The sequence below is a fragment of the Cervus elaphus genome, chromosome 9, assembly GCF_910594005.1.
Source record: "Cervus elaphus chromosome 9, mCerEla1.1, whole genome shotgun sequence".
NCBI lineage: Eukaryota > Metazoa > Chordata > Mammalia > Artiodactyla > Cervidae > Cervus > Cervus elaphus.
In genome coordinates, this window is record NC_057823.1 from 52,702,131 (window position 1) to 52,729,196 (window position 27,066).

At 41.6% G+C, this 27,066-nt stretch overlaps 1 protein-coding gene across 1 annotated transcript in view; it reads left to right on the top strand.

Annotated features, from left to right (window-relative positions):
• The first annotated feature begins 1,758 nt into the window (after window positions 1–1,758).
• The window catches only part of CYSTM1 (cysteine rich transmembrane module containing 1), a 55,814-nt gene continuing 30,506 nt past the window's right edge, over window positions 1,759–27,066 (top strand). The window contains exons 1-2 of the mRNA XM_043912950.1: window positions 1,759–1,850; window positions 26,329–26,553. Coding sequence (XP_043768885.1) covers window positions 26,349–26,553 — 205 coding nt within the window. The 5' untranslated portion in view covers window positions 1,759–1,850; window positions 26,329–26,348. The remainder of the gene's footprint in view (window positions 1,851–26,328; window positions 26,554–27,066) is intronic.

The window sequence follows — 27,066 nt, forward strand, 5'->3', positions numbered from 1 at the left end:
TTATTGCCATCACCCCCAAACAACTCAGTAAAATGGGAGTGGCCAAGGACCTTACTGAAAACACCATTCTTCTCCCACGGCATGGCCCTATATGTCCAGCTGCCCTGTCTTCCAAGGCAGTTAGTCCTGCCCCCACCCTCATCTCACCTTGTTCTGCCCACATTACAGCCTCAGAGGCTCTGAGCTTTCCCGTAGGGCCTCCATCCGGTTCTTCTCACTCCTCCTCCTTCCTTGCAGTCCTCATTTTTGTAATCTCCCTTTCCTTAATGCTGTTAGCACACCCTTCCTTTCAGTAGTCCCTCCCGAAACCACTGCTCCTTCTCCTTTCTCTAGATTCCTTCTCCATTCTCTCCGCTCCCAGACTTCTCCCCTCTACTGCATCCCTCAAACCTCATTCCAACCCAGCTCTTCCCCCACACATCCCTAACCTGCACTTGGAGCTCCGCTCCTCAGACCAACCAGCCACCCCAGGTCTGGCTGCCCCTGCCCTGCTCCCACCATCTTCCTGCCTCCTAATTTCTGCCCTTTGGAACCTGGGCTCATGTTTTAAATCTCTCTCCTTTTAGTACAATTCTGTCTGGAGCCATGATTCTTCTCTTTCACAGCTGTCTTCCCACCCCCCACCCCCATTGATATGCTAGTTTCTTTTTTAAATGTATAAAAATAAACAAGTGTCACTTGAAACAAAACTATTAAGTAAACAGTACAGGTGGTACTTGGATATGAGATGCACCACTCATAAACTTTTAATCTTCAAGGATTGTGCCTTAAGCACCTATTGCCAGGCAAAGATGCTCACTAGAAGTTATTTATAAAATAACTTTTTGGTTTAAAATCCCATACTCTAAGAAGGAAGGACAACATACATAAAACTTCCATAGTGGTGCAGGGAGTAGGAGAGTAAAACTTAGATGGAACTCAGAAAGAAGTAAAGGGATAGAATAAGCAATGGATCTCAAACCAGGACCTCCACAGGATCTTACATTTTCATTTTAAAACTGATGGTCTATGTCTAGTGACTGGAAAGTCACAGAGATGTAGGCATACCATCATAGTGAGCTAGGGGAGGAAACTGAAGGGAAAATCAATTTCTAAACTGAAAACAAATCGGACTTCAACTAGGACTTTCAGGCTTCTGCTAAACTTTGCTCTCGGAGTGATTCAATGCTTTCTCTTTCTGTTGGCAGAGGAGGGCTGCAGGACAGGAGGACTGGGCTGGGCTACAGCCTGTTCTTCATCCTGAGTGAATGAAGTCTTATTATATTCTCCAGCAAAGGCTGCACTACTTGTTGTGAGGCTTATGGGTAAAGTTGCCAGAGAGCAATCCAGTTATCAGCCTCAGCCCTAGTCCTCTCATGTACAGTTCTCGAAGCAAACCCTCGAACCTAGTTGGCTCTAGAAGGAGAAGACGCGGAGAGAAGCAGCCCACAAGCGAAGCCTGCAGCACGCCTTGCACTGAATCCCTTACGGGTTCGGTGAGGACACAGGCCCTGACGCCAGGCACTTGCCTTGACGGCGAGGGGGTAACATCTGGAGTCTCGGAGCACCGATCCAGCCTGAGGTGGCTGCCTTTTGGAGTCTCGGGGATCCATGGCCACTTATCCACGCCTACTTGAAGGCCAGAGGCGGACGGCCGGAGCCGGACCTCAAGTTTCCACCAGCCGCTCGGGAGCGCTCCGGGTGGCGCCTCCAGGCCTCGCTGCTGGGGGCGGGGCTCGCGCTGTGACGCCGCCCCCCGCCTCGCCCCGCCCCGCGCGCGTTGCCAGGGTGATCAGGTGACTCCGCATTCGCGGCTCTCGGGGAGGTCGTGACGTCAGGCGAGCCCAGTCTCCTCACTCGCTCCTTGGCAGGTGCGGCGCCACTTGTGCGGTCTCGTCAGGTTCCAGCGGGTCCCGGCCGAACCAGTGCTCAGCGGGTTCGTAAAGAGGAGAGGTGAGGCCCGCGGTGGACCCGGGCCCAGCCAAGCTGGGACCAGGGAGGGGGTTAGGCACGGGCAGAGCCCTTCTGGGCTTTTGCGCACCCCCGAGCTCCCCAGAGGGCGCTGGGAGAGCGACGGGCTCCCGGGCGCGACGGGCGGACTCGGGCCGGGAAACGCGCAGAGCTGGGGGAGAGGCCGGGAGCCGGCGGAGCGGTTGCAGCCGGCCTGATACACACCCCGGCGCTTCGCGGCTGCTCCTCCGGGTCCGGTCGCAGCGCGGCTGGCTGAGGCTGGGAAGATCCCGCACTGCCTGCTGGGGCCTCTGGGCGGAGGACTAAGGGGCTCCGCGTAGAGAGGAGTCGGCTGACTGAGAGCTAGGCTCGCCACACCCGGTCTCGAGGGACGTCTGCGGGAGGCGTCCGCGTCTCCGCCTTGAGCTGCGATTTCTAGAGCGCTGCGGGCGACCCACTCCGTGATCAGAACCGAGCCTGCTGGGGGAGCGAGGCCGGGCGGGAGCTGGGACCAGAGGTGTTCAGAAAAGATGTTTCAATCCTGTTGAGTGCGGTTGATAGAAATGTGAATAGACCTGCTGGGGGGAGTGAAATCTGAGCGGAGCCCCAAGGGACGGGGCTAATCTCCGGCAGCTGTGGGGGTTGGAAGAGTAGGGGGAGGTAAAAGGGACCTCTGGGAAAGAGACCTTGAGCTGGAAATAAAGGAAAGACTTTACTGGATTGAGTCCTAGGGCGGTTTGGGGGGCGGAGGAGAAGTTTGGAAAGTTAAGTTAGGGCCCATTTGGAAAAACTCTTTTGAGTACTCAGCTGAGGGTTTGTGGGTGGGAGCCGTTGAAGCGTCGGCTGGATTGCGGTAGCGGGAACACTGGTATGGGGAGACTGAGGAGGCTGTTGTGACAGCCTGAAAAAAGAGATGACAACGCCTGGAACTATAATCTGTTGGGATTCTGGAAACCTTGCTTCGGAAATGTTTGTAGGAGACAGGGATAGGGGCGTAGGCAGCCAGGTGCCAATTATCCTAGATTTTTAAAAAAATTCCTTCTTAGGGAAAAGAAGCACCCAGCTGCCTTCTCTTATCTCATTTGACCCGGTCAGTTATGACTGTTTACGGGGTTTGCCTTCCTCCATATGCATTGAGGTTGTATTGACCACAGCGCTTACCCTTTAGAGGTTTCAGAGTGTTCTACAATACCTCTTATACCTAGGGTGAAACCCAAGGTCTGAGTGATTGATAGGAGATTTAATGGCACAGAAGTTCTTGAAGGATTATTAGTGCCCAAAACATGAATATGGGGGCATTGGGGAAGCTGAAAGGAGTTCCATGCTCTTTGTTAATTGTAGAACAGATTACCCCCTTCCTACCTACTACTTTGAGTTTGTGGGCTTTCCAGGTAATGCTGCATAAGTGTTAATTGGCCATTTTTGTCTTAAATTCTTGAGAAATGAGAAGAAGACATTTTGATTATTGAAGAGGAATGATTGAGTGATGTACAATTTTTTCCAACTCTGAAATTTATTGATCCTGTGGGGAAAAAAATTAAAAAAAAAAACAACAACAAACAGCTGTCCCTTTTATATTGAATCTTCCACACACTTCTTTTTTCTGGAGGAAGTGAAATATCTGAAACTTCTCACCAACTTGTTTTGTATTTGTTTGACTCCAGAAAACAGAATTGAACCTCCAGGGATCCTGTACAGTAAAAGGCAGTTGAGGGAATTGCCAAGAACTTGGCAAGCTTTGTGCATAAATGGAGAAACCAGCACAGCACCCAAGGGAGGACAAATCCAGAGTGGTGGCACCTGGGGAAAGCGAACTTCCAGTCAGATCAGCAGCAACATTCTCTGTAAATGACATCTTAAGACAGGCCATTTGAGCATTGAGCAATGTGTGTTTACAGCATATTTCTACTAACCCGAAGAGTTTTTCCCCTTGTGTGCTTTTTCATTGGTAGGATTTGTTAGTGTTTTTTATTGGGCTCTCCAGGAGCTCCATAATATTAAGAATCTAGATTTCTGGGCCACATTTTTAAAAAATTGTTATCAACTTTGTAAATCTCTTTGGAAATATTTGAAATGGCGAGATAATCATGCTTTCTTTGTAAACGGTCCCCCCACCCTCCAAACACGATAATTAATAGGGATAGAGTAGGATAATCCCCTGGAGTAGGAAATGGCAACTCACTTCGGTATTCCTGCCTGGAAAATTCCATGGACAGAGGAGCCTGGTGGCCGCAATCCATGGGATCGAAAAGAGTCGGACTGAGCACACACACAAGCAAGCACGAGGATAAGCAAATAGTTAGCTTAGAAACCTGGTTAGGGAATTATAGATAGGGAACTTCAGGGGGCTTTGGGAAACTACAGTAAGACTAATGATCACTGAAGAAAATAATGGGAAGATTCTGAGACCATGTGCGCTTGCTTGACTCATAAAGCAAAACAAGTCGCTTAGCATCAAAGCCAGATTGGTTGGCTTAACAATAAAATCAAATCTAACCTGCTTAGCAACAAAACCATGCGACAGAAGCACAAGACATGCCCCCAGACAATAAAGCAGTGGTGGCGTGAGACCTACCTCCTACCCAGTGAGCTCAGTGAGTTAATGATCCCTAAAACATACTCTTTGGCCCCTAAGACATGTTCACTGCACAGTGCCCCCCAAGCAATAAAACAATAGTAGAGAATAAGGCCTACAACCTACCCAGTGGTGTCATCAAGTTAATGACCCTCAGGATGTGCTCTGTGTACACAAAAACAATCATTTATGGGAAGGTGGCTTTTCAAAATGAAAGACCCACCCGCATTGTACTGAGACCTGAATAACTTTTCCAAAGTGCTCTGACAGTCCTGGCCTGATCAAACAGGGACAAGGAAACATGCCTGCTCTACCTGAGGGAAGAACTGATCATGGAAGTGTGACACTACTCAAGAAAGACAAAGATCTTCTCCCCCACCCCTCTCTTTCTCTGATTATAAAAATGTAATCCACTGAGTACTCAGGGCAGTGCAACACTTGCCTACCTGCTTGTAAACCTTACAAGCATCTTGTTCTAGTAAATCTCATTTGTCACTTTGCCTCTTGCTGAATTCTTTTCTGTGCTGAGGCATAAAAGACTGGGAGCTCTTTGGAGGCCCCTGGGACGACACCCAACGGTTTCATAACTATGTGTTGTCAGGACAATTAAGTAGGCCAAGAGTTTTGGGAAATTTTCCGCTTTCATTCACCCTTGCTACCTCCACAAGTTTCCCACTGGTAGAGAATTTAAGACTTCGATAGGAAGAAAAAATAGTGTTTCCCTAAACATAGGCTATGATAAACACCAGGGCTGGTTGTTCTGTTGAAGAACAGAAATAACCTCCTTTAAGGGAAACTGGGCCCACATGAGAGGCAGGGCTAGGGTATGAGCCAGAGACCCCCATGGAACCTTCTAGGCTTGTGCCTTTGTCACTCAACAGCAGGCCCTTCTTTCCTGGCTGGAAACATTCCTCGCCCTTGAAATGGGGGTAATGGGCAGTGCTCTCTTCACAGAGATTCTGAAGGAGTATTCATAGGACATTTATTGAAATTTGAGCTCCTCTAAAGCAAATATTTTAATTGTTGGATGAATGGTATTTTTTTTCAGATACCATGAAATAAAAAAAAGAGGTGGACATTCTGAATTTTTATAAAAGCTTCATTGAGCACCCTAAGGCTTTTTTATTTGTTTCCTGGTATATTTGGGTTTGGTCACCAGTAAACCAATAGTGTTATCTGGAGGCCTAAGGGTAAGTTCATGTTTGCATTTCATATGTAAATAAGTTCAGACTGTTTTACATTTTATCCAGCTGGTTTAGAGTGCCTGGAGTAAACCTAGGAGCCTCTTGGGCTTTTGATCCAGTATCCTTTCAACCCAGAAGGAGTTAGTTATTAAGCTCTTCAGAGACTGAAGAGAGCAATAATGCTCACTAAATTGAATGAGGAGTGAAATAGTCACCTTTTAAAATTCCCCTCTCCTACTATGTCTCTCTGCCAGTCCTTGGTCAGGTAGGGATTCAGATGCTTGCAGAAGCATCTAGGGACCCTACAGAATTACAACATCCATCTCTTAGACTTGTGGCATAGTTATCACATGAGGGAAGTTGCTGACTGGAGAGGCTTCCGGTTTTTCTCATGCTGAATCGAAAGCTGTGTTCTAGGCCTCCAACCTCCTCACACTTGACCAAGGCTACTTATTGACTTGCCTGTAAAATGGGAGTCAGCAATTAAAACCCAGCAGTTTAGAAGCAAGGGGATCGGGCATGAGTTCACCCTCCAGGCTCCGACCAAAAAGGTTCACACCATCTTGGGAACTTAGAATGACTACTTTTGTAGTTTTTCAGAGGCACATGTGGAATATTATTGCAGAATCCGCCTGCAATGTGGGAGACCTGGGTTCGATCCCTGGGTTGGGAAGATCCCCTGGAGAAGGGAACAGCTACCCACTACAGTATTCTGGCCTGGAGAATTCCATGGACTGTGAGGTCCATGGGGTTGCAAGGAGTTGGACACGACTGAGCGACTTTCACTGTGGTGTGTGGAATATTAGTACTTATTTGGGCCTCAGAATCAGAGCTGGGAAACTGAATGGGCCCTCCCTTCTAAAGCAAGAGAGATAAATGCTTTGAATCCAGTCTCTGTGGGCAGCAAGTCTTTACATCTTTGCCAGAATAAGGGATAGTGTCTATTTTTCTGAACCTTTCAATTATAGTGTCGACTTAAAAAACATTCACAACTTAAAGTTGAGTGTTATTCTGTGGGAATTTTGAGGACTTTTAAGCCCAGAAGACAGCTTCGGAAGTAATCCTGAGAAAATTGCTCCAAGGAGATAAGAAGGGGAGCCAGGTTATATAGAAATTTTGCAACAAAAGGCAGGTAGTCTGAACATCAAAAGGTTATTGTTATTTAAAGAAAACCAGATAACCCAAGTTAAGGAATTTATCTATTTTCTGTATGTGGAAGATGTGAGAAGCTGGGCTAACTGAAATCATTCCTTTGATATACACCTCAGCTATCAGGCCAGTGTCACGTGAATGAATATCCTCAGTTCGTCAGGGCTTACTCTCACAGTAGGAAGAGGCTGTAGTGTGAGGGAGGCTGGATGGCAGGCATTCGCCTTCCTGAGTTCCCTTGGGGCTGCCCGGCTCAGGCTCACGGTAGAGGGCTACAATCGAATTGTTAATGATGGTGATAGCCCTGTTTACTAATGGGGCAGGAAGCACTCCATTTCTCAATAGGCCTCGCTCACTTTATTGTACTTTGCTCTGTTGTGCTTTGCATATACTGCGATTATTACAGATTGAAGGTTTGTGGCAACCCTATATCTATCGATGTCGTTTTTCAACAGCAGTTGTTCACTTTGTCTGTGTCACATTTTAGTAATTCTCACAATACTTCAAACCTTCACCAGCAAAGAGATTACAGTTTGCTGAATGCTTGGGTGTTTGTTAGCATTTTTCAGCATTAAAATATTTTTAAATTGGGTGCGTTCAGTTCAGTCACTCAGTTGTGTCCAACTCTTTGTGACCCCGTGGACTGCAGCACGCCAAGCCTCCCTGTCCATCACCAACTCTCAGAACTTTCTCAAACTCATGTTCAATGAGTCAATGATGCCATCCAACCATCTCATCCTCTGTTGTCCCCTTCTCCTGCCTTCAGTCTTTCCCAACATCAGAGGTACATTAAGGTGTGTACATTGTTTTTTTAGATGTAATGCTTTTGCACCCTCAGACTATAGTGTAGTGAATACATAACTTTTATCTGCACTGGGAAGCCAAAAAACTTGTTTGAGCTGCTTTATTGTGATATTCAGTTTATTGTGATGATGCAAGTAAATGATATAAGGGAGTCTTAGTAATCATGGTGAGAAGAGGGTTTGATTTACCTGAATTTACTCATTAGAGAGTAATGCCTTATTCACAGATGCCCTTTATTACTTCTCTGATTTGTGCTAAAGAGTCATTAGTGTCAAGAGAATTGGCCCGGAAAATAGTGTAGATCACGACTGAAACCCATCTGACCCCGTGGCCAGTGTTCACGAAAAAGTAGGGCTGGGGGCTGTTGAGTTGCAACGTTCTTTGGGATGAAAAAGACCTGGGAAATGGTACCTGGCTTCTGACCTCAGTACTTCACCTGTGAGCTTTCAGCTTTGGGACCTTGGGTAGGATCATGTGGGTACAAGATGTGGTACTGGACTTCTGTAGGAAAGTGCCTAGCTCATGAGTCCTTATCTTTAAGCCTGTTTTTACTGCTTTCCTGATGCTTGCTAGCTTCCCATAGACCCCAGACCCCGTGTCCCTCCTTCCCCCACCCCCAGCCTTTCTTCTGCAACACTCTCACTAAGATTGTGATTCTTCAATCCCTGATGCAGTTTTTGCATCCTTCTGGTTCTGCTGACTTAGTGGAACTAAACCTTGGCAAATCTTGATATGTGATGGTGGCAGTAGAAACACCAGTGATGGCTGTTATTGCTGTTTAGTCACTCTGTCGAGTCTGACTCTTTTGCAACCCCATGGCCTGTAGCCTGCCAGGCTCCTCTGTTCATGGGATTTTCCAGGCAAGAATACTGGAGTGGGACAGTTTATTTGTATTCCACCTGCGTGATTTTTGTCTTATCTCTTTGCCATCAGTACTGTTAACATTTTTTCTTTAAAGCGTGCCATTTAAAAAAAGACTCCAGAAGTTATTTAAAGGGGAAACTATGATTGACTTAAATTGGAAACAGCTATCATCTGACACAAATAGAAGGCAAATATTAAAAAGCATAACTGTTAAAATTGTCCACATTCCCCAAACTGTGCCACATATCCCACTTGGAAAAATACTGCCTTCATCCAAAGATATGACTCACTGTGAATTTTTTCAGGTGGCAGTAGACAGGTAATAGGGGTGGTTTGAGGGTAGCCAAGTTTCAGAGAGGGCCCCTTGAATCCCACCTCCTGAAACTCCAAGTGGCTCTGTGATACCAGGAAGACAGCAGAATGAAGGGTCTAGGAACTAAAGAGAAATGCATGCAGTCAGTTGAAACCACTGGTGTTTTGACAGGAGGTTTGCCAAAAGGAGGCCTGGGTGGTGGTGAACCTGTATGCTATATCATCAGTAAATTCTAGGCCCTCTGCCAAGGATGTAACTTTATTGATGCTGTGTTCTATTGCTCTTTCTGTGCAAGTGTGCACTTGGAAAACTCAAAATTTTGCTCAGGGTGGATGCAGTTTGGTTTTCTTGTTTTGGTTTTAATTAATCAGTCACTGCCTCATACTCCTTTGGTCTCCTTGGCTTCTATATATTAACATACAGTTGCTCTTGGTGGATGTAACTAATGACAGAACTCTGAAGTTAGCATCTAGCCTCTGTTTTGTGTAACCTTTTTTGTCTGTAATGCCTATTTTAAAAATTCTATGAAAATGAAGAAAAGAAAGGAGGAAGGAGTGCACTGCCCTGGGTTGTCTGGTCCTTGGGGTGACCACGTGGCAGGTGTGACTGGTACTTGCTGGTGTGCAGTGAAATTCACTTTTGTCCTTTGAGGCTGCCCTACGGTGCTGACAGAGCTGCGGCTCCTGCAGAGGGTCAGGAGAGCTTGCTTTAATGATGAAGCAAGCCAGGGCCAGCCTGGTAGCCGGCAGGAACCAGGAGTGCTTAGTTAAATTACCAACACATGAAGCTGTAGGGGCCTCTTTCTAAGCTATCAAGATTTCAACTTTCCCACAAAGCCTAGTCTAATGCTCTGGGAGGGGGGAAGGCAGAGCCATCTTTCAGGGGCTGTGCTGGTGGGGGACCTGGCCTGGGAAGTGGCCTTGTCAGCTTGTTGGGAGGGATGGACCTGTGCCTTTCTGGTGTGTCCTCTCAGGTTGGCGGGGGGCAGGGTTCCTCCCTTTTTTCTCTCTGCCTGCTCTAACCTGTCTTTTCATCTCCTCAACTCACTTTCTCTGTTAACGGCTTTCTTCCCTTTTACTTTTCCTTCTGTTCACTGCTGCTTTCGCTTCTACCCTCCCTCTTGCTGAACTCATTTTCTGTCCATTGTCACTTTGAGGACTGGCTGTTTGAAGTTGCAGAGTGACAATGCCGTCCTATACATCCCAGTGACTAGATGTAATTCAGAGATCCCAGACTGTCTGAGGAGGAGCCAGTCTTCACTTCCCCATGGCTTTCAGATAGCTGCATTAGTTGGGTACTGACCAGAGTCCCTGAACTTGTGGTCGGATGAAGCTGGACATTGGCGTTCCCAAGGGGATAGTGAGAGGTGGGGGGAATTGCTGACGTTTTGGGGGCTGTCAGACAAGGGGCTGAGTGAGATCCACCTTTGAGGAGTCCTTCCAGAAGCTGAAGGCAGTAGTCTGTCCTGCATTCAGGTGTCCTGTGGTTTCTGCAGAGAGCCATCCATGATTAATAAAGGCTGGAGAAGGAGCCCTTGGTGAGGTTCCCCTGGAATCTATGGGTCTGTTCGCAGCTGTGGATCCTGCCCTGAAGCTGGAACAAAACATATTCTGAGTAGTAGTTGGATAGTTGTTGGAAGCACCAAGAAGCGTGGCTTTCCTGCTCAATAAGTTAAGAAATAGGTTGTGTGCCTGCTCAGTCGTGTCTGACTCTTCGCTACCTTCTGAGCTATAGCCTGCCAGGTTCCTCTGTCCATGGAACTGTCCAGACAAGAATACTGGAGTGGGTAGCGATTCCCTCTTCCAGGGGATTTTCCTGGCCCAGGGATTGAACCTGAGTCTCTTATGTCTCCTGCATTGGCAGGAGGATTCTTTACTACTGCACCACCTGGGTTCTCCTAAAAGCTATGAAATAGACTTTACCTAAAGATAATTTCCATTTTTTAGCATGTATAGTCACCTCTCTAGTTCCAAGACCTTCTCACCAAAATTATATGGATGTTCAAATCTCTTAGATAAAATGACATAGTATTTGCATATAATCTATGCATATCCTCCAGAGAAGGCAATGGCACCCCACTCCAGTACTCTGCCTGGAAGATCCCATGGACGGAGGAGCCTGGTAGGCTGCAGTCCATGGGGTCGAGAAAGAGTTGGACACGACTGGGCGACTTCACTTTCACTTTTCACTTTCATGCATTGGAGGGGGAAATGGCAACCCACTCCAGTATTCTTGCCTGGAGAATTCCAGGGACGGGGGAGCCTGGTGGACTGCTGTCTATGGGGGTCACACAGAATCAGACATGACTGAAGCGACTTAGCAGCAGCAGCAGCAGCATGCATATCCTCTGAATGCTTTAAATCATCTCTGGATTATTTGTAATACCTAACACATTGTAAATGCTTTATAAATGGTTGCCATTCAAGTTTTCCTTTCTGGAACTCTCTGAGATTTTTTTTTTTCTGAATATTTTTAATTTGCTGTTGGTTGAATCCAAGGTTGTGAAACCTGCAGATACAGAGGGCCAACTGTGTAGAAAAGTGTGTATGACAAAAAAGGTACAGTTTAATGAATAATTATATTCACTAATATAACTGTAACCTATTCAGGTCTAGAAATAGAGCTTTATTTTTAAGCCCAAATGGGATAGTAAGAATGCTTTGTATTGTAATTTGCTTTTTTCACTGTGTTGGCACTTTTCCATTATCAGTGCATGTAATTCTACCTCATTCTTCTTAAGGGTCAAATAGCAGTTCTGTGGTTTGGAAATTCCATGGCTTAACTGTCCCCATATTGGTGGACCTTTAGGATGTTACATATCATTTATGTCTGTGTATGTATTTTATATATATGTTATATAGTTATTATAAGTAAATGTTATAATAAATATTTGTGTTTGTGGTGGCAAAGAATCTGCCTGCCAATGCAGGAGATGCAGGTTCAGTCCCTGGGTGGAGAAGATCCCCTGGAGAAGGAAATGGCAACCCACTCCAGTATTCTTGCCTGGGAAATATCATGGACAGAAGAAGAGTTGGACACGACTTAGTGACTAAACAACAACAAACAAATATCGTATATGTATTTGTATGTCTTTTATCTATCATATGTTATATAGTTGTAAACAAATGTTATAGTAAATATTTGTGTTTGTGGTATAAAATTGTGTGGGCTTTTTTTTTTTTTTTGGCATACTGGCACTAGTCTATACCTGTAGGATAAATCCTAAAGGTGGAACTTCTGGTTCATAAAATAGACTTTATTATTTGAAGTTGCACTTAAAAATCAGTCTTTATTGAAGAATTTATAAGGAAAAAGAATGAATTCTCTGTAAAAGAAAGGGTGTTTCCTCCAAACATTAGAGAGGAATGGGATTCTGATGCCTGGATGGTTCAGGATACACTATTTTAGCTGTTGGTAGATATTTTCAGATAGCAATTTTTGTTGTTTTTGCATTTGCATTTCTCTTTTTAAATTTTATTGAGGTATAGTTGATTTACAATGCTGTGTCAATTTCTGCTGTTCAGCAGACTGACTCGGTCATACATATGTATTCTATTCCTATTCTTTTCCCTCATAATTTGTCACAGGATATTGAATATAGTTCCCTGTGCTGTTTAGTAGGACCTTGTTGTTCATCCATCACATACATAAAAGTTTGCCTCTGCTAATCCCAGACTTCCAGTCCTTTCCTCCCCTACTCCCCCTCCTCATTGGCAACCACAAGTCAGTTCTCTGTATCTGTGAGTCTGTTTATGTTTCGTAGATATGTTGACTTGTGTTGTCTTTTATATTCCACATGTAAGTGATAGCATATGGTATTTGTCTTTCTCTTCTGATTTGCTTCACTTAGTATGGTAATCTCTAGGTCCATCCATGTTGCTGCAAATAGCATTGTTTCATTCTTTTTGATGGTTGAATAATTCAGGAAGCTTTTTTTTTTTTTTTTGAGGACTGTTTAATAAAGGTTATATATCTTATTCCTTAGAGAGTGACAGGCCTAGGATCCAGCCAGAGATTCTGTATAGAAAGCTTTATGCAATGAGATTTTAGCAGATGATGTGTTTTCCTGTGTTTAGGGGAACTTCTCTGGATTCTCACAGTCTCCAAGGCTGCAAGTTTATTGTTGGAGGGAGATGAGATTGGCTATGGCCATGTTTTCAAATAATATTGAACTACTGTGAATTATTAACATGTGTATGACTTTTCAGACTTCATTGTTCTTCATCTAATATATCAGGACAAATGGAGAATGCTTACATCTTTGTGTTAGTTTAATGTTGGGGATAGTGGTTTAAAGCAATTACCTGAGTGGCTTTAGCAAGCCATGTTACTAAATAGTTTGTAGATTTTTTTGGTTTCATGTGTAACTCAGTTATATAAGCAATAAATAGTTTTTATAGCCTTTGTAAGAAGGGAAAACAAGATAGTCTGTGAAATTCTTCATTACTTCAGAACAGGGCCTCCAGGGGTGGATGATCCACTATTATTTTTTTGCCTCCCTTGTGCATTTTGAGGCCCTTGTTCAGTGAAGAGCCCATTTCTGAGCTCTGTGTCATTGTGCATTCCACTGAGAGGCTACTACTCTAAAGCCACAAGCCAAAATGCTGATACAAAAAGCATGCTCTGGTTTATTCATTCATTGATTATGTGAGGACAGCTCCAGGCCTGGTTAACTCTCTGGCAAACAAAAGATTGTGAATGAAGTAGGGGTGGTTAATAATATTTGGAGATTGATACCAGAATCAGTATTTAGACAGTAATGAATAAAACAGCAGGTTGTCTCCTTCCCGCCCTGTTCCCCAAAGAAAGCAACTTAGGAAATGGTAACACAGCCAAATGTGTTACCCATAGTGAGGAAGTCATAAAAACAAAGATCTTGTCTATGTCATAGTATCAACTGTCAGAGTCTCCTGGTGTTGCTCTGTTATTGTAAATGTCACTGCCACCTTTTAGAAGTGAATCCTGGGAATTCCCTGGTGGTCCAGTGGTTAATTAATACTCTGTGCTTTCACTGAGGAGGCCACAGGTTCAATCCCTGGTCCAGGAACTAAGATCCCACAAACCATGCAGCAGGCCAAAAAAAAAAAATTTAGTAGACCTGAACCCTTGCTGTTGCTGTTCCCCAGGGCCCCAGTGTGAAGCTTGCATGTCAGGAGTAGGTTCTTCCTAGATGAAGGCATGTGGCTATGGAATGCCTGTTCTTGTGGCTTTGGGGTTCAGATTTGATGTTGTTGCTTCTTTTCTTGGCCCACAGCAGGTTCACACTATGTGGCCCACTTCCTCTGTTGGCAGGGTCATTCTCTACTTGTACCTGAGTTTCAGTAAACTGGAGTAACTCTTTGAGATAACTGCCCTCTGAACCAGGCAAAGTGTCTGGTCTGTTTAGCCAAACCACCCACACCATACCCTTGAAATTTAGTGAACTTCCAGATTTTTCTGTCTGAGGCAGTAACCAACAAAAGGAAAAGAATTTTATTATCAGAGGTACTGAAGAGGAAGAGCAAGCCAGCTAGAATTCGTCCTCTGATATCCTTATTACTGGGCCTCTCAGGTAGTAAGTACTTAATGTTGAATAAACAAATGATCGGTTTTGCCAATAGTTATCTGCCAAGCAAACAAAATTACATGAATCCTATTAAAAGATATAAAGAATAACTAGAAAAAGTTATAAAAATAATAGAAAAAGAAGCTGCAATGATCCTGAAAGTTTACTCTTAGCAAGGTTGTTTTTGAGTGTTACCTCTGACAAGAATGTGAGCTTTGAGTAATCTGAATTCCTCTTTCTGCCAGTGTTACCTCTGACAAGAATGTGAGGTTTGAGTAATCTGAATTCCTCTTTCTGCCTAATTCTCAGTGTGATCGTCACTTCTTCTTAGAAACCTTATCTGACTCCCCTGACCCGTTGCCTCTACTTTTTTTAGAATGGCCAGATGACTGTGAATGGGATAAACAACTGAAATGTCAACACTGAAATTTAACGAAAACTATAAACCTGAGATGGTAGAGCAGCACAGAACTAGTAATTCTAAAGCTTTTTTTTTAGCACAGTCATACCCAAAATTATGGGTATGAGAATCAAAAAAAACCTGAGGAACCTAGAATACAAAATAATCTATTCACAAAGATCCTATTAAAAGGCCAGCTAATTAGGGAGTTCAAAAAAGACACAGGGGAGGTCTTTAGAATAAGATCAGCTTTCATGTTTTCAAACTTTGCAATTTTGTAAATTCCCAAAAAGGATATATAAAGAGAGAGGGATAAGCATAACTTCTGGTTTTGAATATAAGAATAGTTCCAAGGTGGGGAAAGTCTCTATGTAACCTAGAAAAATTTTTTTTATCCCCAAGTTTGTTACTTAGCCAAGTGACTTCTCAGTTTGAAGCAGAAGAAAACATTTAAACAGCTTAAGGAACTGTGGTGTCTTGTGAAGAAAAGAATCATGGGACTTCCCTGGCTGTTCAGTGGTTAAGACTCTGAGCTTATACTGCAGGCGGCACAGATTTGATCCCTGGTTGGGAACTAAGATCCTGTATACCTCGTGGTATAAAAGTGAAAGTGAAGTTGCTCAGTCGTGTCTGACTCTTTGCGACCCCATGGACTGTAGCCTACCAGACTCCTCAGTCCATGGTATTTTCCAGGCAAGAACACTGGAGTGGGGTGCCATTTCCTTCTCCAGAGGATCTTCCCGACCCAGGGATTGAACCCAGGTCTCCTGCATTGTAGGCAGATGCTTTACCGACTGAGCTACCAGGGAAGCGCGCCCCACCCCCACTGCCCCGCCCAAAAAAAAAATCACAATTACAAAAATCACTGTAAAAAGCAGTGATGAGCAGATATAAAGTAGTTTATCCATAAAGGAGAATTTTTAGTAATAGGAAGGGAAATTAGAGTACTAGAAGGAGACAGAAGGTCTACAGAGGCATTCTAGCTATTAAAAAAAAAAAAAGAAATAGGTGGGTAGCATGAAAAGACCAAAAAGCACTAAGAAAACAATTTTTTTTCTGACTGTGGGATTTTTTTAAAATACAGAATAAATAACAATTGCCTGTAATTCTAGCACCCAGGGAAAACCACTATAAATGTGTGTTTTTTTTTTTTCATCTAGCCAAATTTTATGTCTACTGTTGCTGTACACTTAAAGCATGAAAATCTTATGTACAACTCCAGGAGTATTCCATGTAATCATGACTCAGCTTAAGATGGGGAACATCTCCATTATCCCAGAAGTCACCTCCTGTGCCTCCTCCAGTCAATATCTGTAGATACGTTTTGGCTGTTCTTCAACCTCATATAAATGGAATCTTAGCAATATGAAGTCTGGGTTCTCTCATTGATCATTGTCTGTTTGACTCATCCATGTTGCTGCAGATAGTTATCATTCTTCCCTTATTGCTGGGCAGTTTCTATTTGATAGACTATATTGTAATCTTTCTGTTCTGCTGTTGATGAACATTTGGATAGTTTCCAGTTTGGGGCTATAATAAATCAAGCTGCTTTGACCTTTTTTATTTTTTTGTCTGTATCACACAGCATAGGGGATCTTTAGTTCCCTGACCAGAGATAGCACCCGCACCCAGGTATTGGAGGTGCAGAATCTTAACCACTGGACTACCAGGGAAGTCACTGACGATTCTTGCATATATCTTTGGTGTGCTTATGCACTCATTTTACTTCAGTATATTTCTAAGAGAAGAGTTGCTAGGTCATAAGGTAAATACTGCCTGAGTCATGAATATATTATAAACTTTGTTCTAAAGGTATGATTGCTTTAGCTTTTATATAAAAGTCCATGGTGTAGTGTGAATTATTCATGGTTTATAAGGATGGAGATCATTTTTTTTCTCCCATAAGAATAGTTGGCACTATTTATTGAAAAGACTAATTTTTACTTTCTGAGTTGCAGTGGTACCTTTCTATTAAATTAGGCGACTACTGTGTGGGTCTCTTGTAGAATACGTCATTCTGTAACATTGATCCATTTATTAATATTTATTTTAAAGAAAATCAGGATCGTGCTATTGCATTTTTCTTACACTTAATATTATATCATGCTTAGAAAGCAAATTGAAAATAAGTGCAAAGAAACTATTATATAGATACACCATAATTTATTGTTTTGGTTTTTTTGGACATTTGGGTTTGCTTTCTTTTTCTTTTTTCTGTTTTGTTATGCTCTTTTATGTTGCAGGCTTTCTGCAAATGTCTTGATAATCCTTGTTCATTCATTTATTTATGAGGCAATAAAAAGTCGATTAGCAAGTTCTCTGTGCATGGACTTTATTGTGGAATGACTGGGTGAGTCATTTCTTTGGACTCTTGAGTATCATTATCAATATATTTTTCCCCTTGGGGCTGCTCGGTTTTTCCAGAGGAACATTCTCCGCCCTACTGCCTGCAAGGTCAGTGACAGGTATCTTGTCATTTAAAAAATAACAACTTTGAAAAACTGTTCTTTCCTTCATCTCTACTTTGCTGAGGTCTTTGTTATCTCCATGGGCCACTTTCTGAAAGAATAGTTTCTACTCTTCTCATTTTATGGTTGAATGTGTGAAAATCCTGTGACTTTGAGCATGTCTTGAGTGGGATCATCAGATACTATTCAACGCAGTCTTTTTAAAAAGTTTTTATTTTAAATTGGATTATAGTTGATTTATACTGTTGTGTTAGTTTCAGTTGTATAGCAAAGTGATTCAGTTACTCATATACAGGTATCTGTTCTTTTTCAGATTTTTTTCCCATTTAGGTTGAGTGGCGTTCCCTGTGCTATACAGTAGGCCCTTGTTGGTTATCTATTTTAAATATAGTGTGTATATGTCAATCCCAAACTCATGTTTCCCCTTCAGTTACCATAAATTTGTTCTCTAAGTCTGTAAGTCTGTTTCTGTTTTATAAATAAGTTCATTTGTATCATCTTTTTTTAAGATTCTGCATATAAGCATTATCATATGATATTTGTCTTTGTCTGTCTGACTTACTTCACTTAGTTATGATAATCTCCGGGTCCATCTTTGTTGCTGCAAATGACATTATTGTTTTTATGGTTGAGTAATATTCCATTGTACGTATGTACCACATCTTCTTTATCTATTCATTTGTTGATGGACATTGAAGTTGCTTCCATGTCTTGGCTGTTGTAAACAGTGCTGCAGTGAACATATGGGTGCATGTATTAAGACATGGGATTGCAAGAGTCAGACATGACTTAGTAACTAAACAACAACAAATCCTTTCAAACCATGGTTTTCTCCAGATATGTGCCCAGGAGTGGAATTGCTGAATCATATAGTAGCTCTGTTTTTAGTTTTTTAAGGAACCTTTGTACTGTTCTCCATAGTGGCCGCACCAGTGTACGTTCCCACCAACAGTGTAGGGGAGCTTCCCTTTTCTCCACACCCTCTCCAGGATCTGTTGTTCATAGATTTTTAGATGATGACCATGCTGACTGATGTGAGGTGATATATAGTTTTGATTTGCATTCTTTGATAAGTAGCAGTGTTGAGCATCTTTTCATGTGCCTGTTGGCCATCTGTATGTCTTCTTTGGAAAAATGTCTATTTAGGTCTTCTGCCTGTTTTTTGATTAGGTTGTTTGTTTCTTTGATGTTGAGGTACATGAGTTGTTTGTATATTTTGGAGATTAATCCCTGTTGGTCACATCATTGGCAAATATTTTCTCCCATTCTGTGGGCTGTCTTTTCACTTTGTTTATGGTTTGCTTTTCTGTGCAAAAGCTTTTGAGTTTAATTAGGCCCTATTTGTTTATTTTTGTTTTTATTTCCATTACTTTCAGAGTCAGATGCAAAAGACATTGCTGTGTTTTATGTCATAGAGCATTCTGACTGTTTTCCTCTAAGGTTTATAGTATCTGGTCTTATGTTTAGGTCTTTAATCTATTTTGAGTTTATTTCTGTGTATGGTGTTTAAAAAAATTTATTTCATTGTTTTACAAGTAGCTGTCCAGTTTTCCCAGGACCACTTATTGAAGAGGCTCTGTTTCCTCCATTGTATATTTTTGTTTCCTTTGTCATAGATTAATTGACCATAGTAGCTTAGATTTATTTCTGGGCTCTCTATCCTGTTCCATTGGTCTATATTTCTGTTTTTGTGCAAGTACCATATTGTTTTTATGACTCTAGCTTTGTAGTATAGTCTGAAGTCAGGAAACCTAACTCCTTCAACTTCATTTTTCTTCCTCAAGATTGCTTTGACTATTCAGAGTCTTTTGTGTCTCCATAAAAATTTTTAAATGTTTTGTTCTAGTTATGTGAAAAATGCCGCTGGTAATTTAATAGGGATTGCATTGAATCTGTAGATTGCTTTGAATATTATAGTCATTTTGACAATATTGATTCTTCTAATCTAAGAATGTGGTATTTCTTTCCATCTGTTTGTGTTATCTTCGATTTCTTTCATCAGTGTCTTACGGTTTTCAGGGTATAGGTCTTTTGTCTCCTTAGGCAGGTTTATTACTAGGTATTTCATTCTTTTGATGAAATGGAAAATGGGGTTGTTTCTTTAATTTCTCTTTCATTGTTAGTGTAGAGAAATGCAACAGATTGCTGTGTGTTAATTTTGTATCCTACAATGTTACCAAGTTCATTGATGAACTCTAGTAGTTATCCAGTAGCATCTTTAGGATTTTTTATGTATAGTATCATGCCATCTGTAAACAGTGAAAATTTTACTTCTTCTGCAGTTTAAATTCCTTTTATTTCTTTTTCTCCTCTGATTGCCATGGCTAGGACTTCCAACACTGTGTTGAGTAACAGTGACAAGAGTGGACATCCTTCTGTTGTTCCTGATCTTAGAGAAAATGCTTTCAGCTTTTCACCATTGAGTGTGATGTTAGCTGTGGGTTTGTCATATATGGCCTTTATTATGTTGAGGTAAGTTCCCTCTATGCCCACTTTCTGGAGAGTTTTATCATAAATGGATGTTGAATTTTGTCATAAAGTTGTTCTGCATCTATTGATATGATCATATGATATTTATTCTTCAGTTTGTTGATGGTGTATCACATTGATTGGTTTGTGTATATTAAAGAATCTTTGCATCCATAGGATAAATTCCACTTGATTATGATGTATGAGCTTTTTAATATATTGTTGAATTTGATTTGCTAGTATTTTGTTGAGTATTTTTGCATTTATGTTCGTCAGTGATACTGGCCTCTAATTTTCTATTTTTGTAGTATCTTTGTCAGGTTTTAGTAGCAGGGTGATGGTGGCCTCATAGGATGAATTAAGGAGTGTTCCTTTCTCTGAAATTTTTTTGGAATGGTTTCATAAGGATAGATGTACAATTTTCTCTAAATGTTTGATAGAATTTGCCTGTGAAGCCATCTGGTCCTAGACTTTTGTTTGTTGCAAGTTTTAAATCATAGTTTCAGTACTTGTGGTTGATCTTTTCATACTTTCTGTTTCTTCTTGGTTCAGTTCTGCAAGGTTGTACCTTTCTAAGAATTTGTCCATTTCTTCTAGGTTGTCCATTTTATTGGCATATAGTTTCATTGGCATGTAGTAGTCTCTTATGAGCGTTTGTATTTTTGTGGTGTCAGTTGTAACATCTTTTTCATTTCTAATTTTATTGTTTTGAGCACTCTCCCTTTTTTCCTGATGAATCTTACTAAAGGTTTATCAATTTTATCTTTTCAGAGAACCAGATTTTAGTTTCATTGATTGTTTCACATTGTTTTTTTTTCCCCTGTCTATTTCATTTATTTCTGCTCTAATCTTTATGATTTCTTTCCTTTTATTAACTTTGGGTTTTGTTTGTTGTTCTTTCTCTAGTTGCTTTAGATGTCAGGTTAGGTTGGTTGATATTTTTCTTGTTTCCTGAGGTAAGATTGTATTGCTACAAACTTCTCTCTACTTCTAGAACTACTTTGTTGCATCCCATAGGTTTTAGGTTGTTGTGTTTTCACTGTTGTTTGTCTACAGATTTTTTTTTTTAATTTCCTCCTTGATTTCATTGGTGATCCATGGGTTTAGTAACAGTGTTTAGCTTCCACGTGTCTGTGTTTTTTACAGTTTTTTCCCTGTAATTGATTTCTAATCTCGTAGCATTTCTAATCTCATGGATAAGATGTTTAATATGATTTTAAATTTTCTTAAATTTACTGAGACTTGCTTTGTGGCCCAACATGTGATCATTCCTGGAGTATGTACCATGTGCACTTGAAAAGAATGTGTATCCACCTGTTTTGGGGATGGAATGTTCTATAAATATCAGTTAAGTCCTTGTAGTCTAATGTGTCATTTAAGACCTGTGTTTCCTTTTTAATTTTCTGTCTGTATGATCTGTCCTTTGATGAAAATGGGGTCTTTAAGTCCCTCACTATTATTGTGTTACTGTTATTTCCTCCTTTTATGGTGGTTAGTATTTATCTTAAATGTTGAGATGCTCCTATGTTGGGTGCATATATATTTACAGTTGTTATATCTTGTTCTTGAATTGAACCCTTGATCATTATGTAGTGTTCTTCTTTGTCTCTTTAACAGTCTTCATTTTAAAGTCTATTTTGTCTGCTCTGGGTATTGACACACCACATTTCTTTTGATTTCCATTTGCATGGAGATTTCCGTTCCCTCACTTTCAGTCTGTATGCATCCCTAGATCTGAATTGGGTCTCTCTGTAGGGAGAGAAAAATAGGTCTTGTCTTTTTTAAGACAGACAGTCTCTGTCTTCTGTTGGAACATTTAATCCATTTATATTTAAGGTAATTATCAGTATGTATGTTCTTATTGCCATTTTGTTAATTGCTTTAGATTTGTTTTTGTAAGTCTTTTTTCCTCTTTTGTTCTTGTCTCTTGTGATTTGATAACTAACTTTAGTGTTGTTTTGGATTTCTTTTCTTTGTGGGGTTTTTTTTTTTTTTTTTCCATCTATTGTGGATTTTGGGTTTGTGGTTTCCATGAAGTTTTGATACAGTGGTCTATATATAAACTGTTTTAAGTTGCTGGTCTTTTAATTTCAAATGCATTTTCAATATCCTGCATTGTGCTTTCCTCTTCTTATGATTGCAGGTTTTGATATCATATTTGTATGTGTATGATTTCCTACCTTTACTATATGTTTGCTTTGCTGGTGAGCTTTTCCATTCATAATTTTCCTGTTTCTAGTTTGGCCTTTTCTTTTCCACCTAGAGAAGTTCCTTTAGCGTTTGTTGGAAAGTTGGTCTGCTCATGCTGAGTTCTCTTAGCTCTTGCTTGACTGTAAAACTTTTGATTTCTGCATCAAATTTGAATGAGAGTCCAGCTGGGTGGAGTATTCTTGGTTGTAGGTTTTTCCCTTTCATCACTTTAAATATAGTGTGCCACTCCCTTCTGGCCTGCAGAGTTTGTGTGAAAAATCAGCTGATGACCTTAGGGGAATTCTTCCATATGGTTTCTTTTTTTGGTTTTGTTTCTCAACTGTGCAGCTTATGGGATTTTACTTTGGGGATTGAACTTTGAACTTTGGGATATGGCAGTGAAAGTGCCATATCCTAACCACTGGACCAACAGAGAACTTCCCCCTTGTATTCCCCCCTTGCTTTCCCCTTGTTGCTTTTAACAACTTAATGACTGAAGACATATTAATATATCTTTTGTTATCCAAGCATTATTGACTGGAAACATTTCAGTATTCACTTACATAAGAAATTGCCAGCCACAGGCATTAGTTTCTGCAGAAGTCTCCCAGTCAATAATATATTAATATTTTCTGTCAGTTTGATTACTGTGTCTCTCAGCATGTTCTTCCTTGGGTTTATTCTGCCTGGGACTCTCTATGCTTCATGGACTTGGGTGTGACTGTTTCGTTTCCCATAATAGGGTAGTTTTCAGCTATTATCTCTTCAAATGCTTTTTTCAGGTCCTTTCTTTTTCCTTCTGGGACCCCTGTAATGCAAATTGTGTTTAGGGTTGTCCCAGAGGTCTCTGAGACCATCCTCTGTTTTTTTCCATTATTTTTTCTTTATTCAACTCCATGGCAATACTGTACACTGTTCTATCTTCCAGCTCACTTGCCAATCCTTCTGCCTCATTTATTCTGCTATTGATTTTTTCTAGTGTGTTTTTCATTTCAGTTATTGTTCATCTCTGTTTATTCTTTAGATTTTCTACCTCTTTGTTAAACAGTTCTTATATCTTCTTGATCTGTGCCTCCATTCTTTTTCCAAGACCTTGGATCATATTTACTGTCATTACTCTGAATTCTTTTTCAGATGGATTCAATGCAGTCTTTTTTTTTTTTTTTTTTGGCCCTGCAGGCATGTGGGATCTTAGTTCCCTGACCAGGAATTGAACCCATGTCCTCTGTGTTGGAGGCACAGAGTCTTAACCACTGGACCACCAGGGAGGTCCCCAATGCAGTCTTAATTGATCCTGGCTGCTGCTTGATATGAGCTGTCTTCTTTTGGAGCTGTGAATTGTCCTTAATGCTACAGTTTCCACTGTTTACATTTGATCTTCAGTATAACACAGTCTTCTATAGCAGTGCTTACATTTCACCCGACCAAATTTATAAGGGAAAAATTCATGTTTTAAAGTTTTGTATCATACCTTAAATTTAAAGCTCATTTATATTTTGGTTATGTTAAATGGTTTGTACTAGACTGTGTTAATGTGAGGGAATCTTTCTTGGGTTTGCTTCTGTGCAAGCTTGGGAACAATTGATTCCCACTGGGTGAACTCTCGCTTTTCAGATGCCAGCTCTGGAATCTTTGCTCTCAATATAGATGGAGTTTCTGTGATTTTTGCTGTTCTCTTACTGGAATTTTTTTCCTGCCTGGAGGACACTGAAAATCCAGATCGTATTGCCCTAAGATGATTGTGTTCTGGGAACACAGGGACGGAGTGTGCGGAAGGGCTGGGTCATGACAGTAGAGCATTGTTTGGTTTATCCTCTTTATAAGTGCCTCTGAGTAGCACATGAGGTTCCCCCCAACCCCAGACATCAAGCAATTTCTCAGGCAGAAGGAGAAAGATGTGTACTAAAAACGAGGGGGAAACATGATTGAGGGAGAAAGGGGAAGACAACATTTGTTTGAGAGTTTTGAGGGTCCCAGGAATAGTGAGGAATACATACACAGAAATCAATCAAGAAAAGTCATGAAACATTGAGGTGTGAGGGGTTGTGATATTTCTAAATACTTTGTTCTCTTTTCCTTTTCACTGCTCATTGTTTTTAGAAGGGCAGTGTCTTCAGAGAAAGAACAATCATTATTACAGGGTCTTGTTGGATTAAAGAACTTATTAAACTACAGTTTTGATGGAATTAAGTCAATTCAGAGGATACCCACTGACCCCACCCCCCATACACACACACACTGAATTTTAGGAAAGAATAGTTATGATGACTGTGTTCTACATCTGTGACTTAAAAAATAACTAATGGAATAACCATAGGGGATTAATAAGACTGATTTCTGTATTAACCAGGGCTCACTAGGTTTACCACAGCCTTCCAGGTAGGAGAGAGGAAATGCATAAGTAGTCAGCAGTAAAGTATGCTCAGATTCACATGATGTTTGCAGTGTTAGTCACCACCAGCCATTGCCTTAGGTTAAAGGGAAAGTCATTCCCAGGTCAGAGTATGATGCCATGTTGGTGTAGGCCAGAGAGCAAAGAGGGGAAAGAACTCCCGTTCTTTTCTGAATCCCTGTTAGGCCCCTGGAAAAAGAAGAATGGGAGACAGAAGGCAGATGTGGTCAAAGGAGAGAGCTTCCAGCCATTCTGACTCCTTATTACAAAGTTTAAGTTTATTATCAGCTCCTTCAAATGACAGTCTCCTCACTTGCACCTTGTCCCACTGGGTTTAAGCCCCTACTCCAGCCCAATAGTCTATTTACCACCTTTTCTAAAAAACACCGTCCTTATGTTTCTCTTTTTAACCCATTGTCCAGGGAAGGATTTGAACCATGTTCATTTATATACCCCACTACTTAGACCAGTGCCAGGCATAGTCAGCACTACATAAATGTCTGCTTGCTTGAACGTCACTCAGGGGTTCCTTAGCTTACCTTACTATTGGCTCCTAGCACTGGAAATTCTACAGAGGTAGCTTAGGTTAGGTTGGGTTTCAGTCTGATTTATGAGCTATTATAAAGTCATCCGGAATTCCATTTCTTTCCTTCTTTCTGCTATACCTTTCTGAAGTACCTGCTTCATCTTAAGGCTGGTGACCCCCTCAGGGCTGAAGATTGGCTGTCAGCAATTTGTAGCCCATGTCCTTGCTGGACTATGTGTTTGCTTATGTTAGGGCAAAAGGAAGTTTTTGGGAGCGTGTTTGGAGAGCCCTAAGATTTTAACTGATCAAACCACTTTAGAAATAATCTGAGTGGCCAAGGGTTGCCATTTGTGATTGGCTTAGTCCTAAATTCCTTGAATCAGTCTTGATGGAAAAGAGGAAAGGGTGACCTGAATTGGCTTAGGTTAGACTGGGTTTACCCTGGAGCTGGTAAGGAATGAGCTTCCTATGAAGCACATGAACTGCAGGAGGAAAGAATGGATCAGTAACTGGAAATCTGACTTATTATGAAGGGGGGTATGGTTGTTGTGTGGGCAGACAACAAAGTCCACTCTTTTAATCCATATTTTTTAGGGAGCCTTACTTTATGTATAAGTAAGAAAAGTAATTTATTACTTAAAGTAATAAGTATTTATTACTTTATAAGAAGCTGTTCTCTTTTATAGAGTCATTTATGAATTTATTGATTGCATATTATGAAGAATTAATGGTGAAATTATTAAATTTTGAGCATGAGACTGTTTCCTTTATTAACTTAGATAGGTAAAACGTTACATATCAGCACAGGAGAGGGGTGACAGTGCAAGGCAGCAAGATGACAGTATCAGATTCATCCAGAGTGTACGGACTTTGCATTCCTCAGTAATGCTTTTAATCAGGAAGTCCTTGATCATGCACTTCAGGGGCTACAGAGGTGATAGAAAGGAGATGCTGACCTCCTCCAGACTTCAGGCCTAACCAAGAAAATGGATAAAAGGCTCTGGGGGCTGGGAGGAAATGGCCTCCCTCACAGAAGCAAAACACCCAGAACAGGAACTATAAAACAGTGGGGGTTCCTGGTGAGCCCTCCAGAGTCCTGGGAGCCTGGATGGTTAGAGAAGATGCTTGGCATCCTCTGTAAATAGCTCTACCCTTGGCACAGTGACAGCCGAGCACACTGCTCAGCTGCGCAGAGCTTGGGGCCTGGGGAGAGCAACCAGGCCACCCGTGCCCAGGCAGGAGCAACCCTTACCCCATCCCTGGTCACTCACTGCTGGCATGGCTGCTTGGCTTGATTGCTGCTGTCACAGCCTGTCGTCTAGTGAGGCAGGCAGACAAAAAGCAATCAGATACATAAGACGTTTGCCAGTGGTGAGAAGAAAACAAAGTGGGCAGAGCTGAAAATGTGCAAGAGGTTTAGGATATCTCTAAGGCAATTTGTAAATTGTCTCATGATTACAGTTTTTTTCTAATGATTTCCTCAGGTTAAAAACAAATAACTTTCACTGTTTGTCTCCTAGGTGTACTCTGCAGGTCCCTGATGAACCAAGGGAACCCTCCGCCGTATCCGGGCCCTGGTCCGACGGCCCCGTATCCCCCTTATCCATCACAACCGATGGGGCCTGGAGTCTACCCTCCAGGACCTCCAGGGGGACCCTACCCACCTCCTCAGGGCGGGTATCCCTACCAAGGATACCCACAGTACGGCTGGCAGGGCGGACCTCAGGAGCCTCCTAAAACCACAGGTACTGTGATGTGAGTGGGGTGGGTGTACAGTCGGCCCTCCGTATCTGTGGGTTCCGCACCCATGAATTCAGCCAACCACCAGATTGAAAATATTTGGGGAAAGAAATTCTGGAAATTTCCAAAAAGTAGAACTTGAGTTTGCTGCACTCTAGAAACTACTTCCATAACATTCATGTTGTATTTACAACTATTTAAACAACATTTACATTGTGTTGGGTGTTATAAATAATCTATAAATGATTTAAAGTATATAGAAGGACATGTGTAGGTTATATGTAAATACCTTTCATATAAAGTATTTATATATAATGCACTCAAGGCACCACAGGTTTTGGTATTATGTGGGTCCTAGAACAAGTAAGTCCTCACAGACACTGAGGGACGACTGTATGTGTGTCCCTGGGTGCACATGTGTGCAGTCCCACGTCACCAAAGGAAATGTTTGCGTGTTTTCTTTGGCAGAGGAGAAACTCTGGCCTTTGCGTGCTGTGGTTAACATTCCCAAAGCTTGG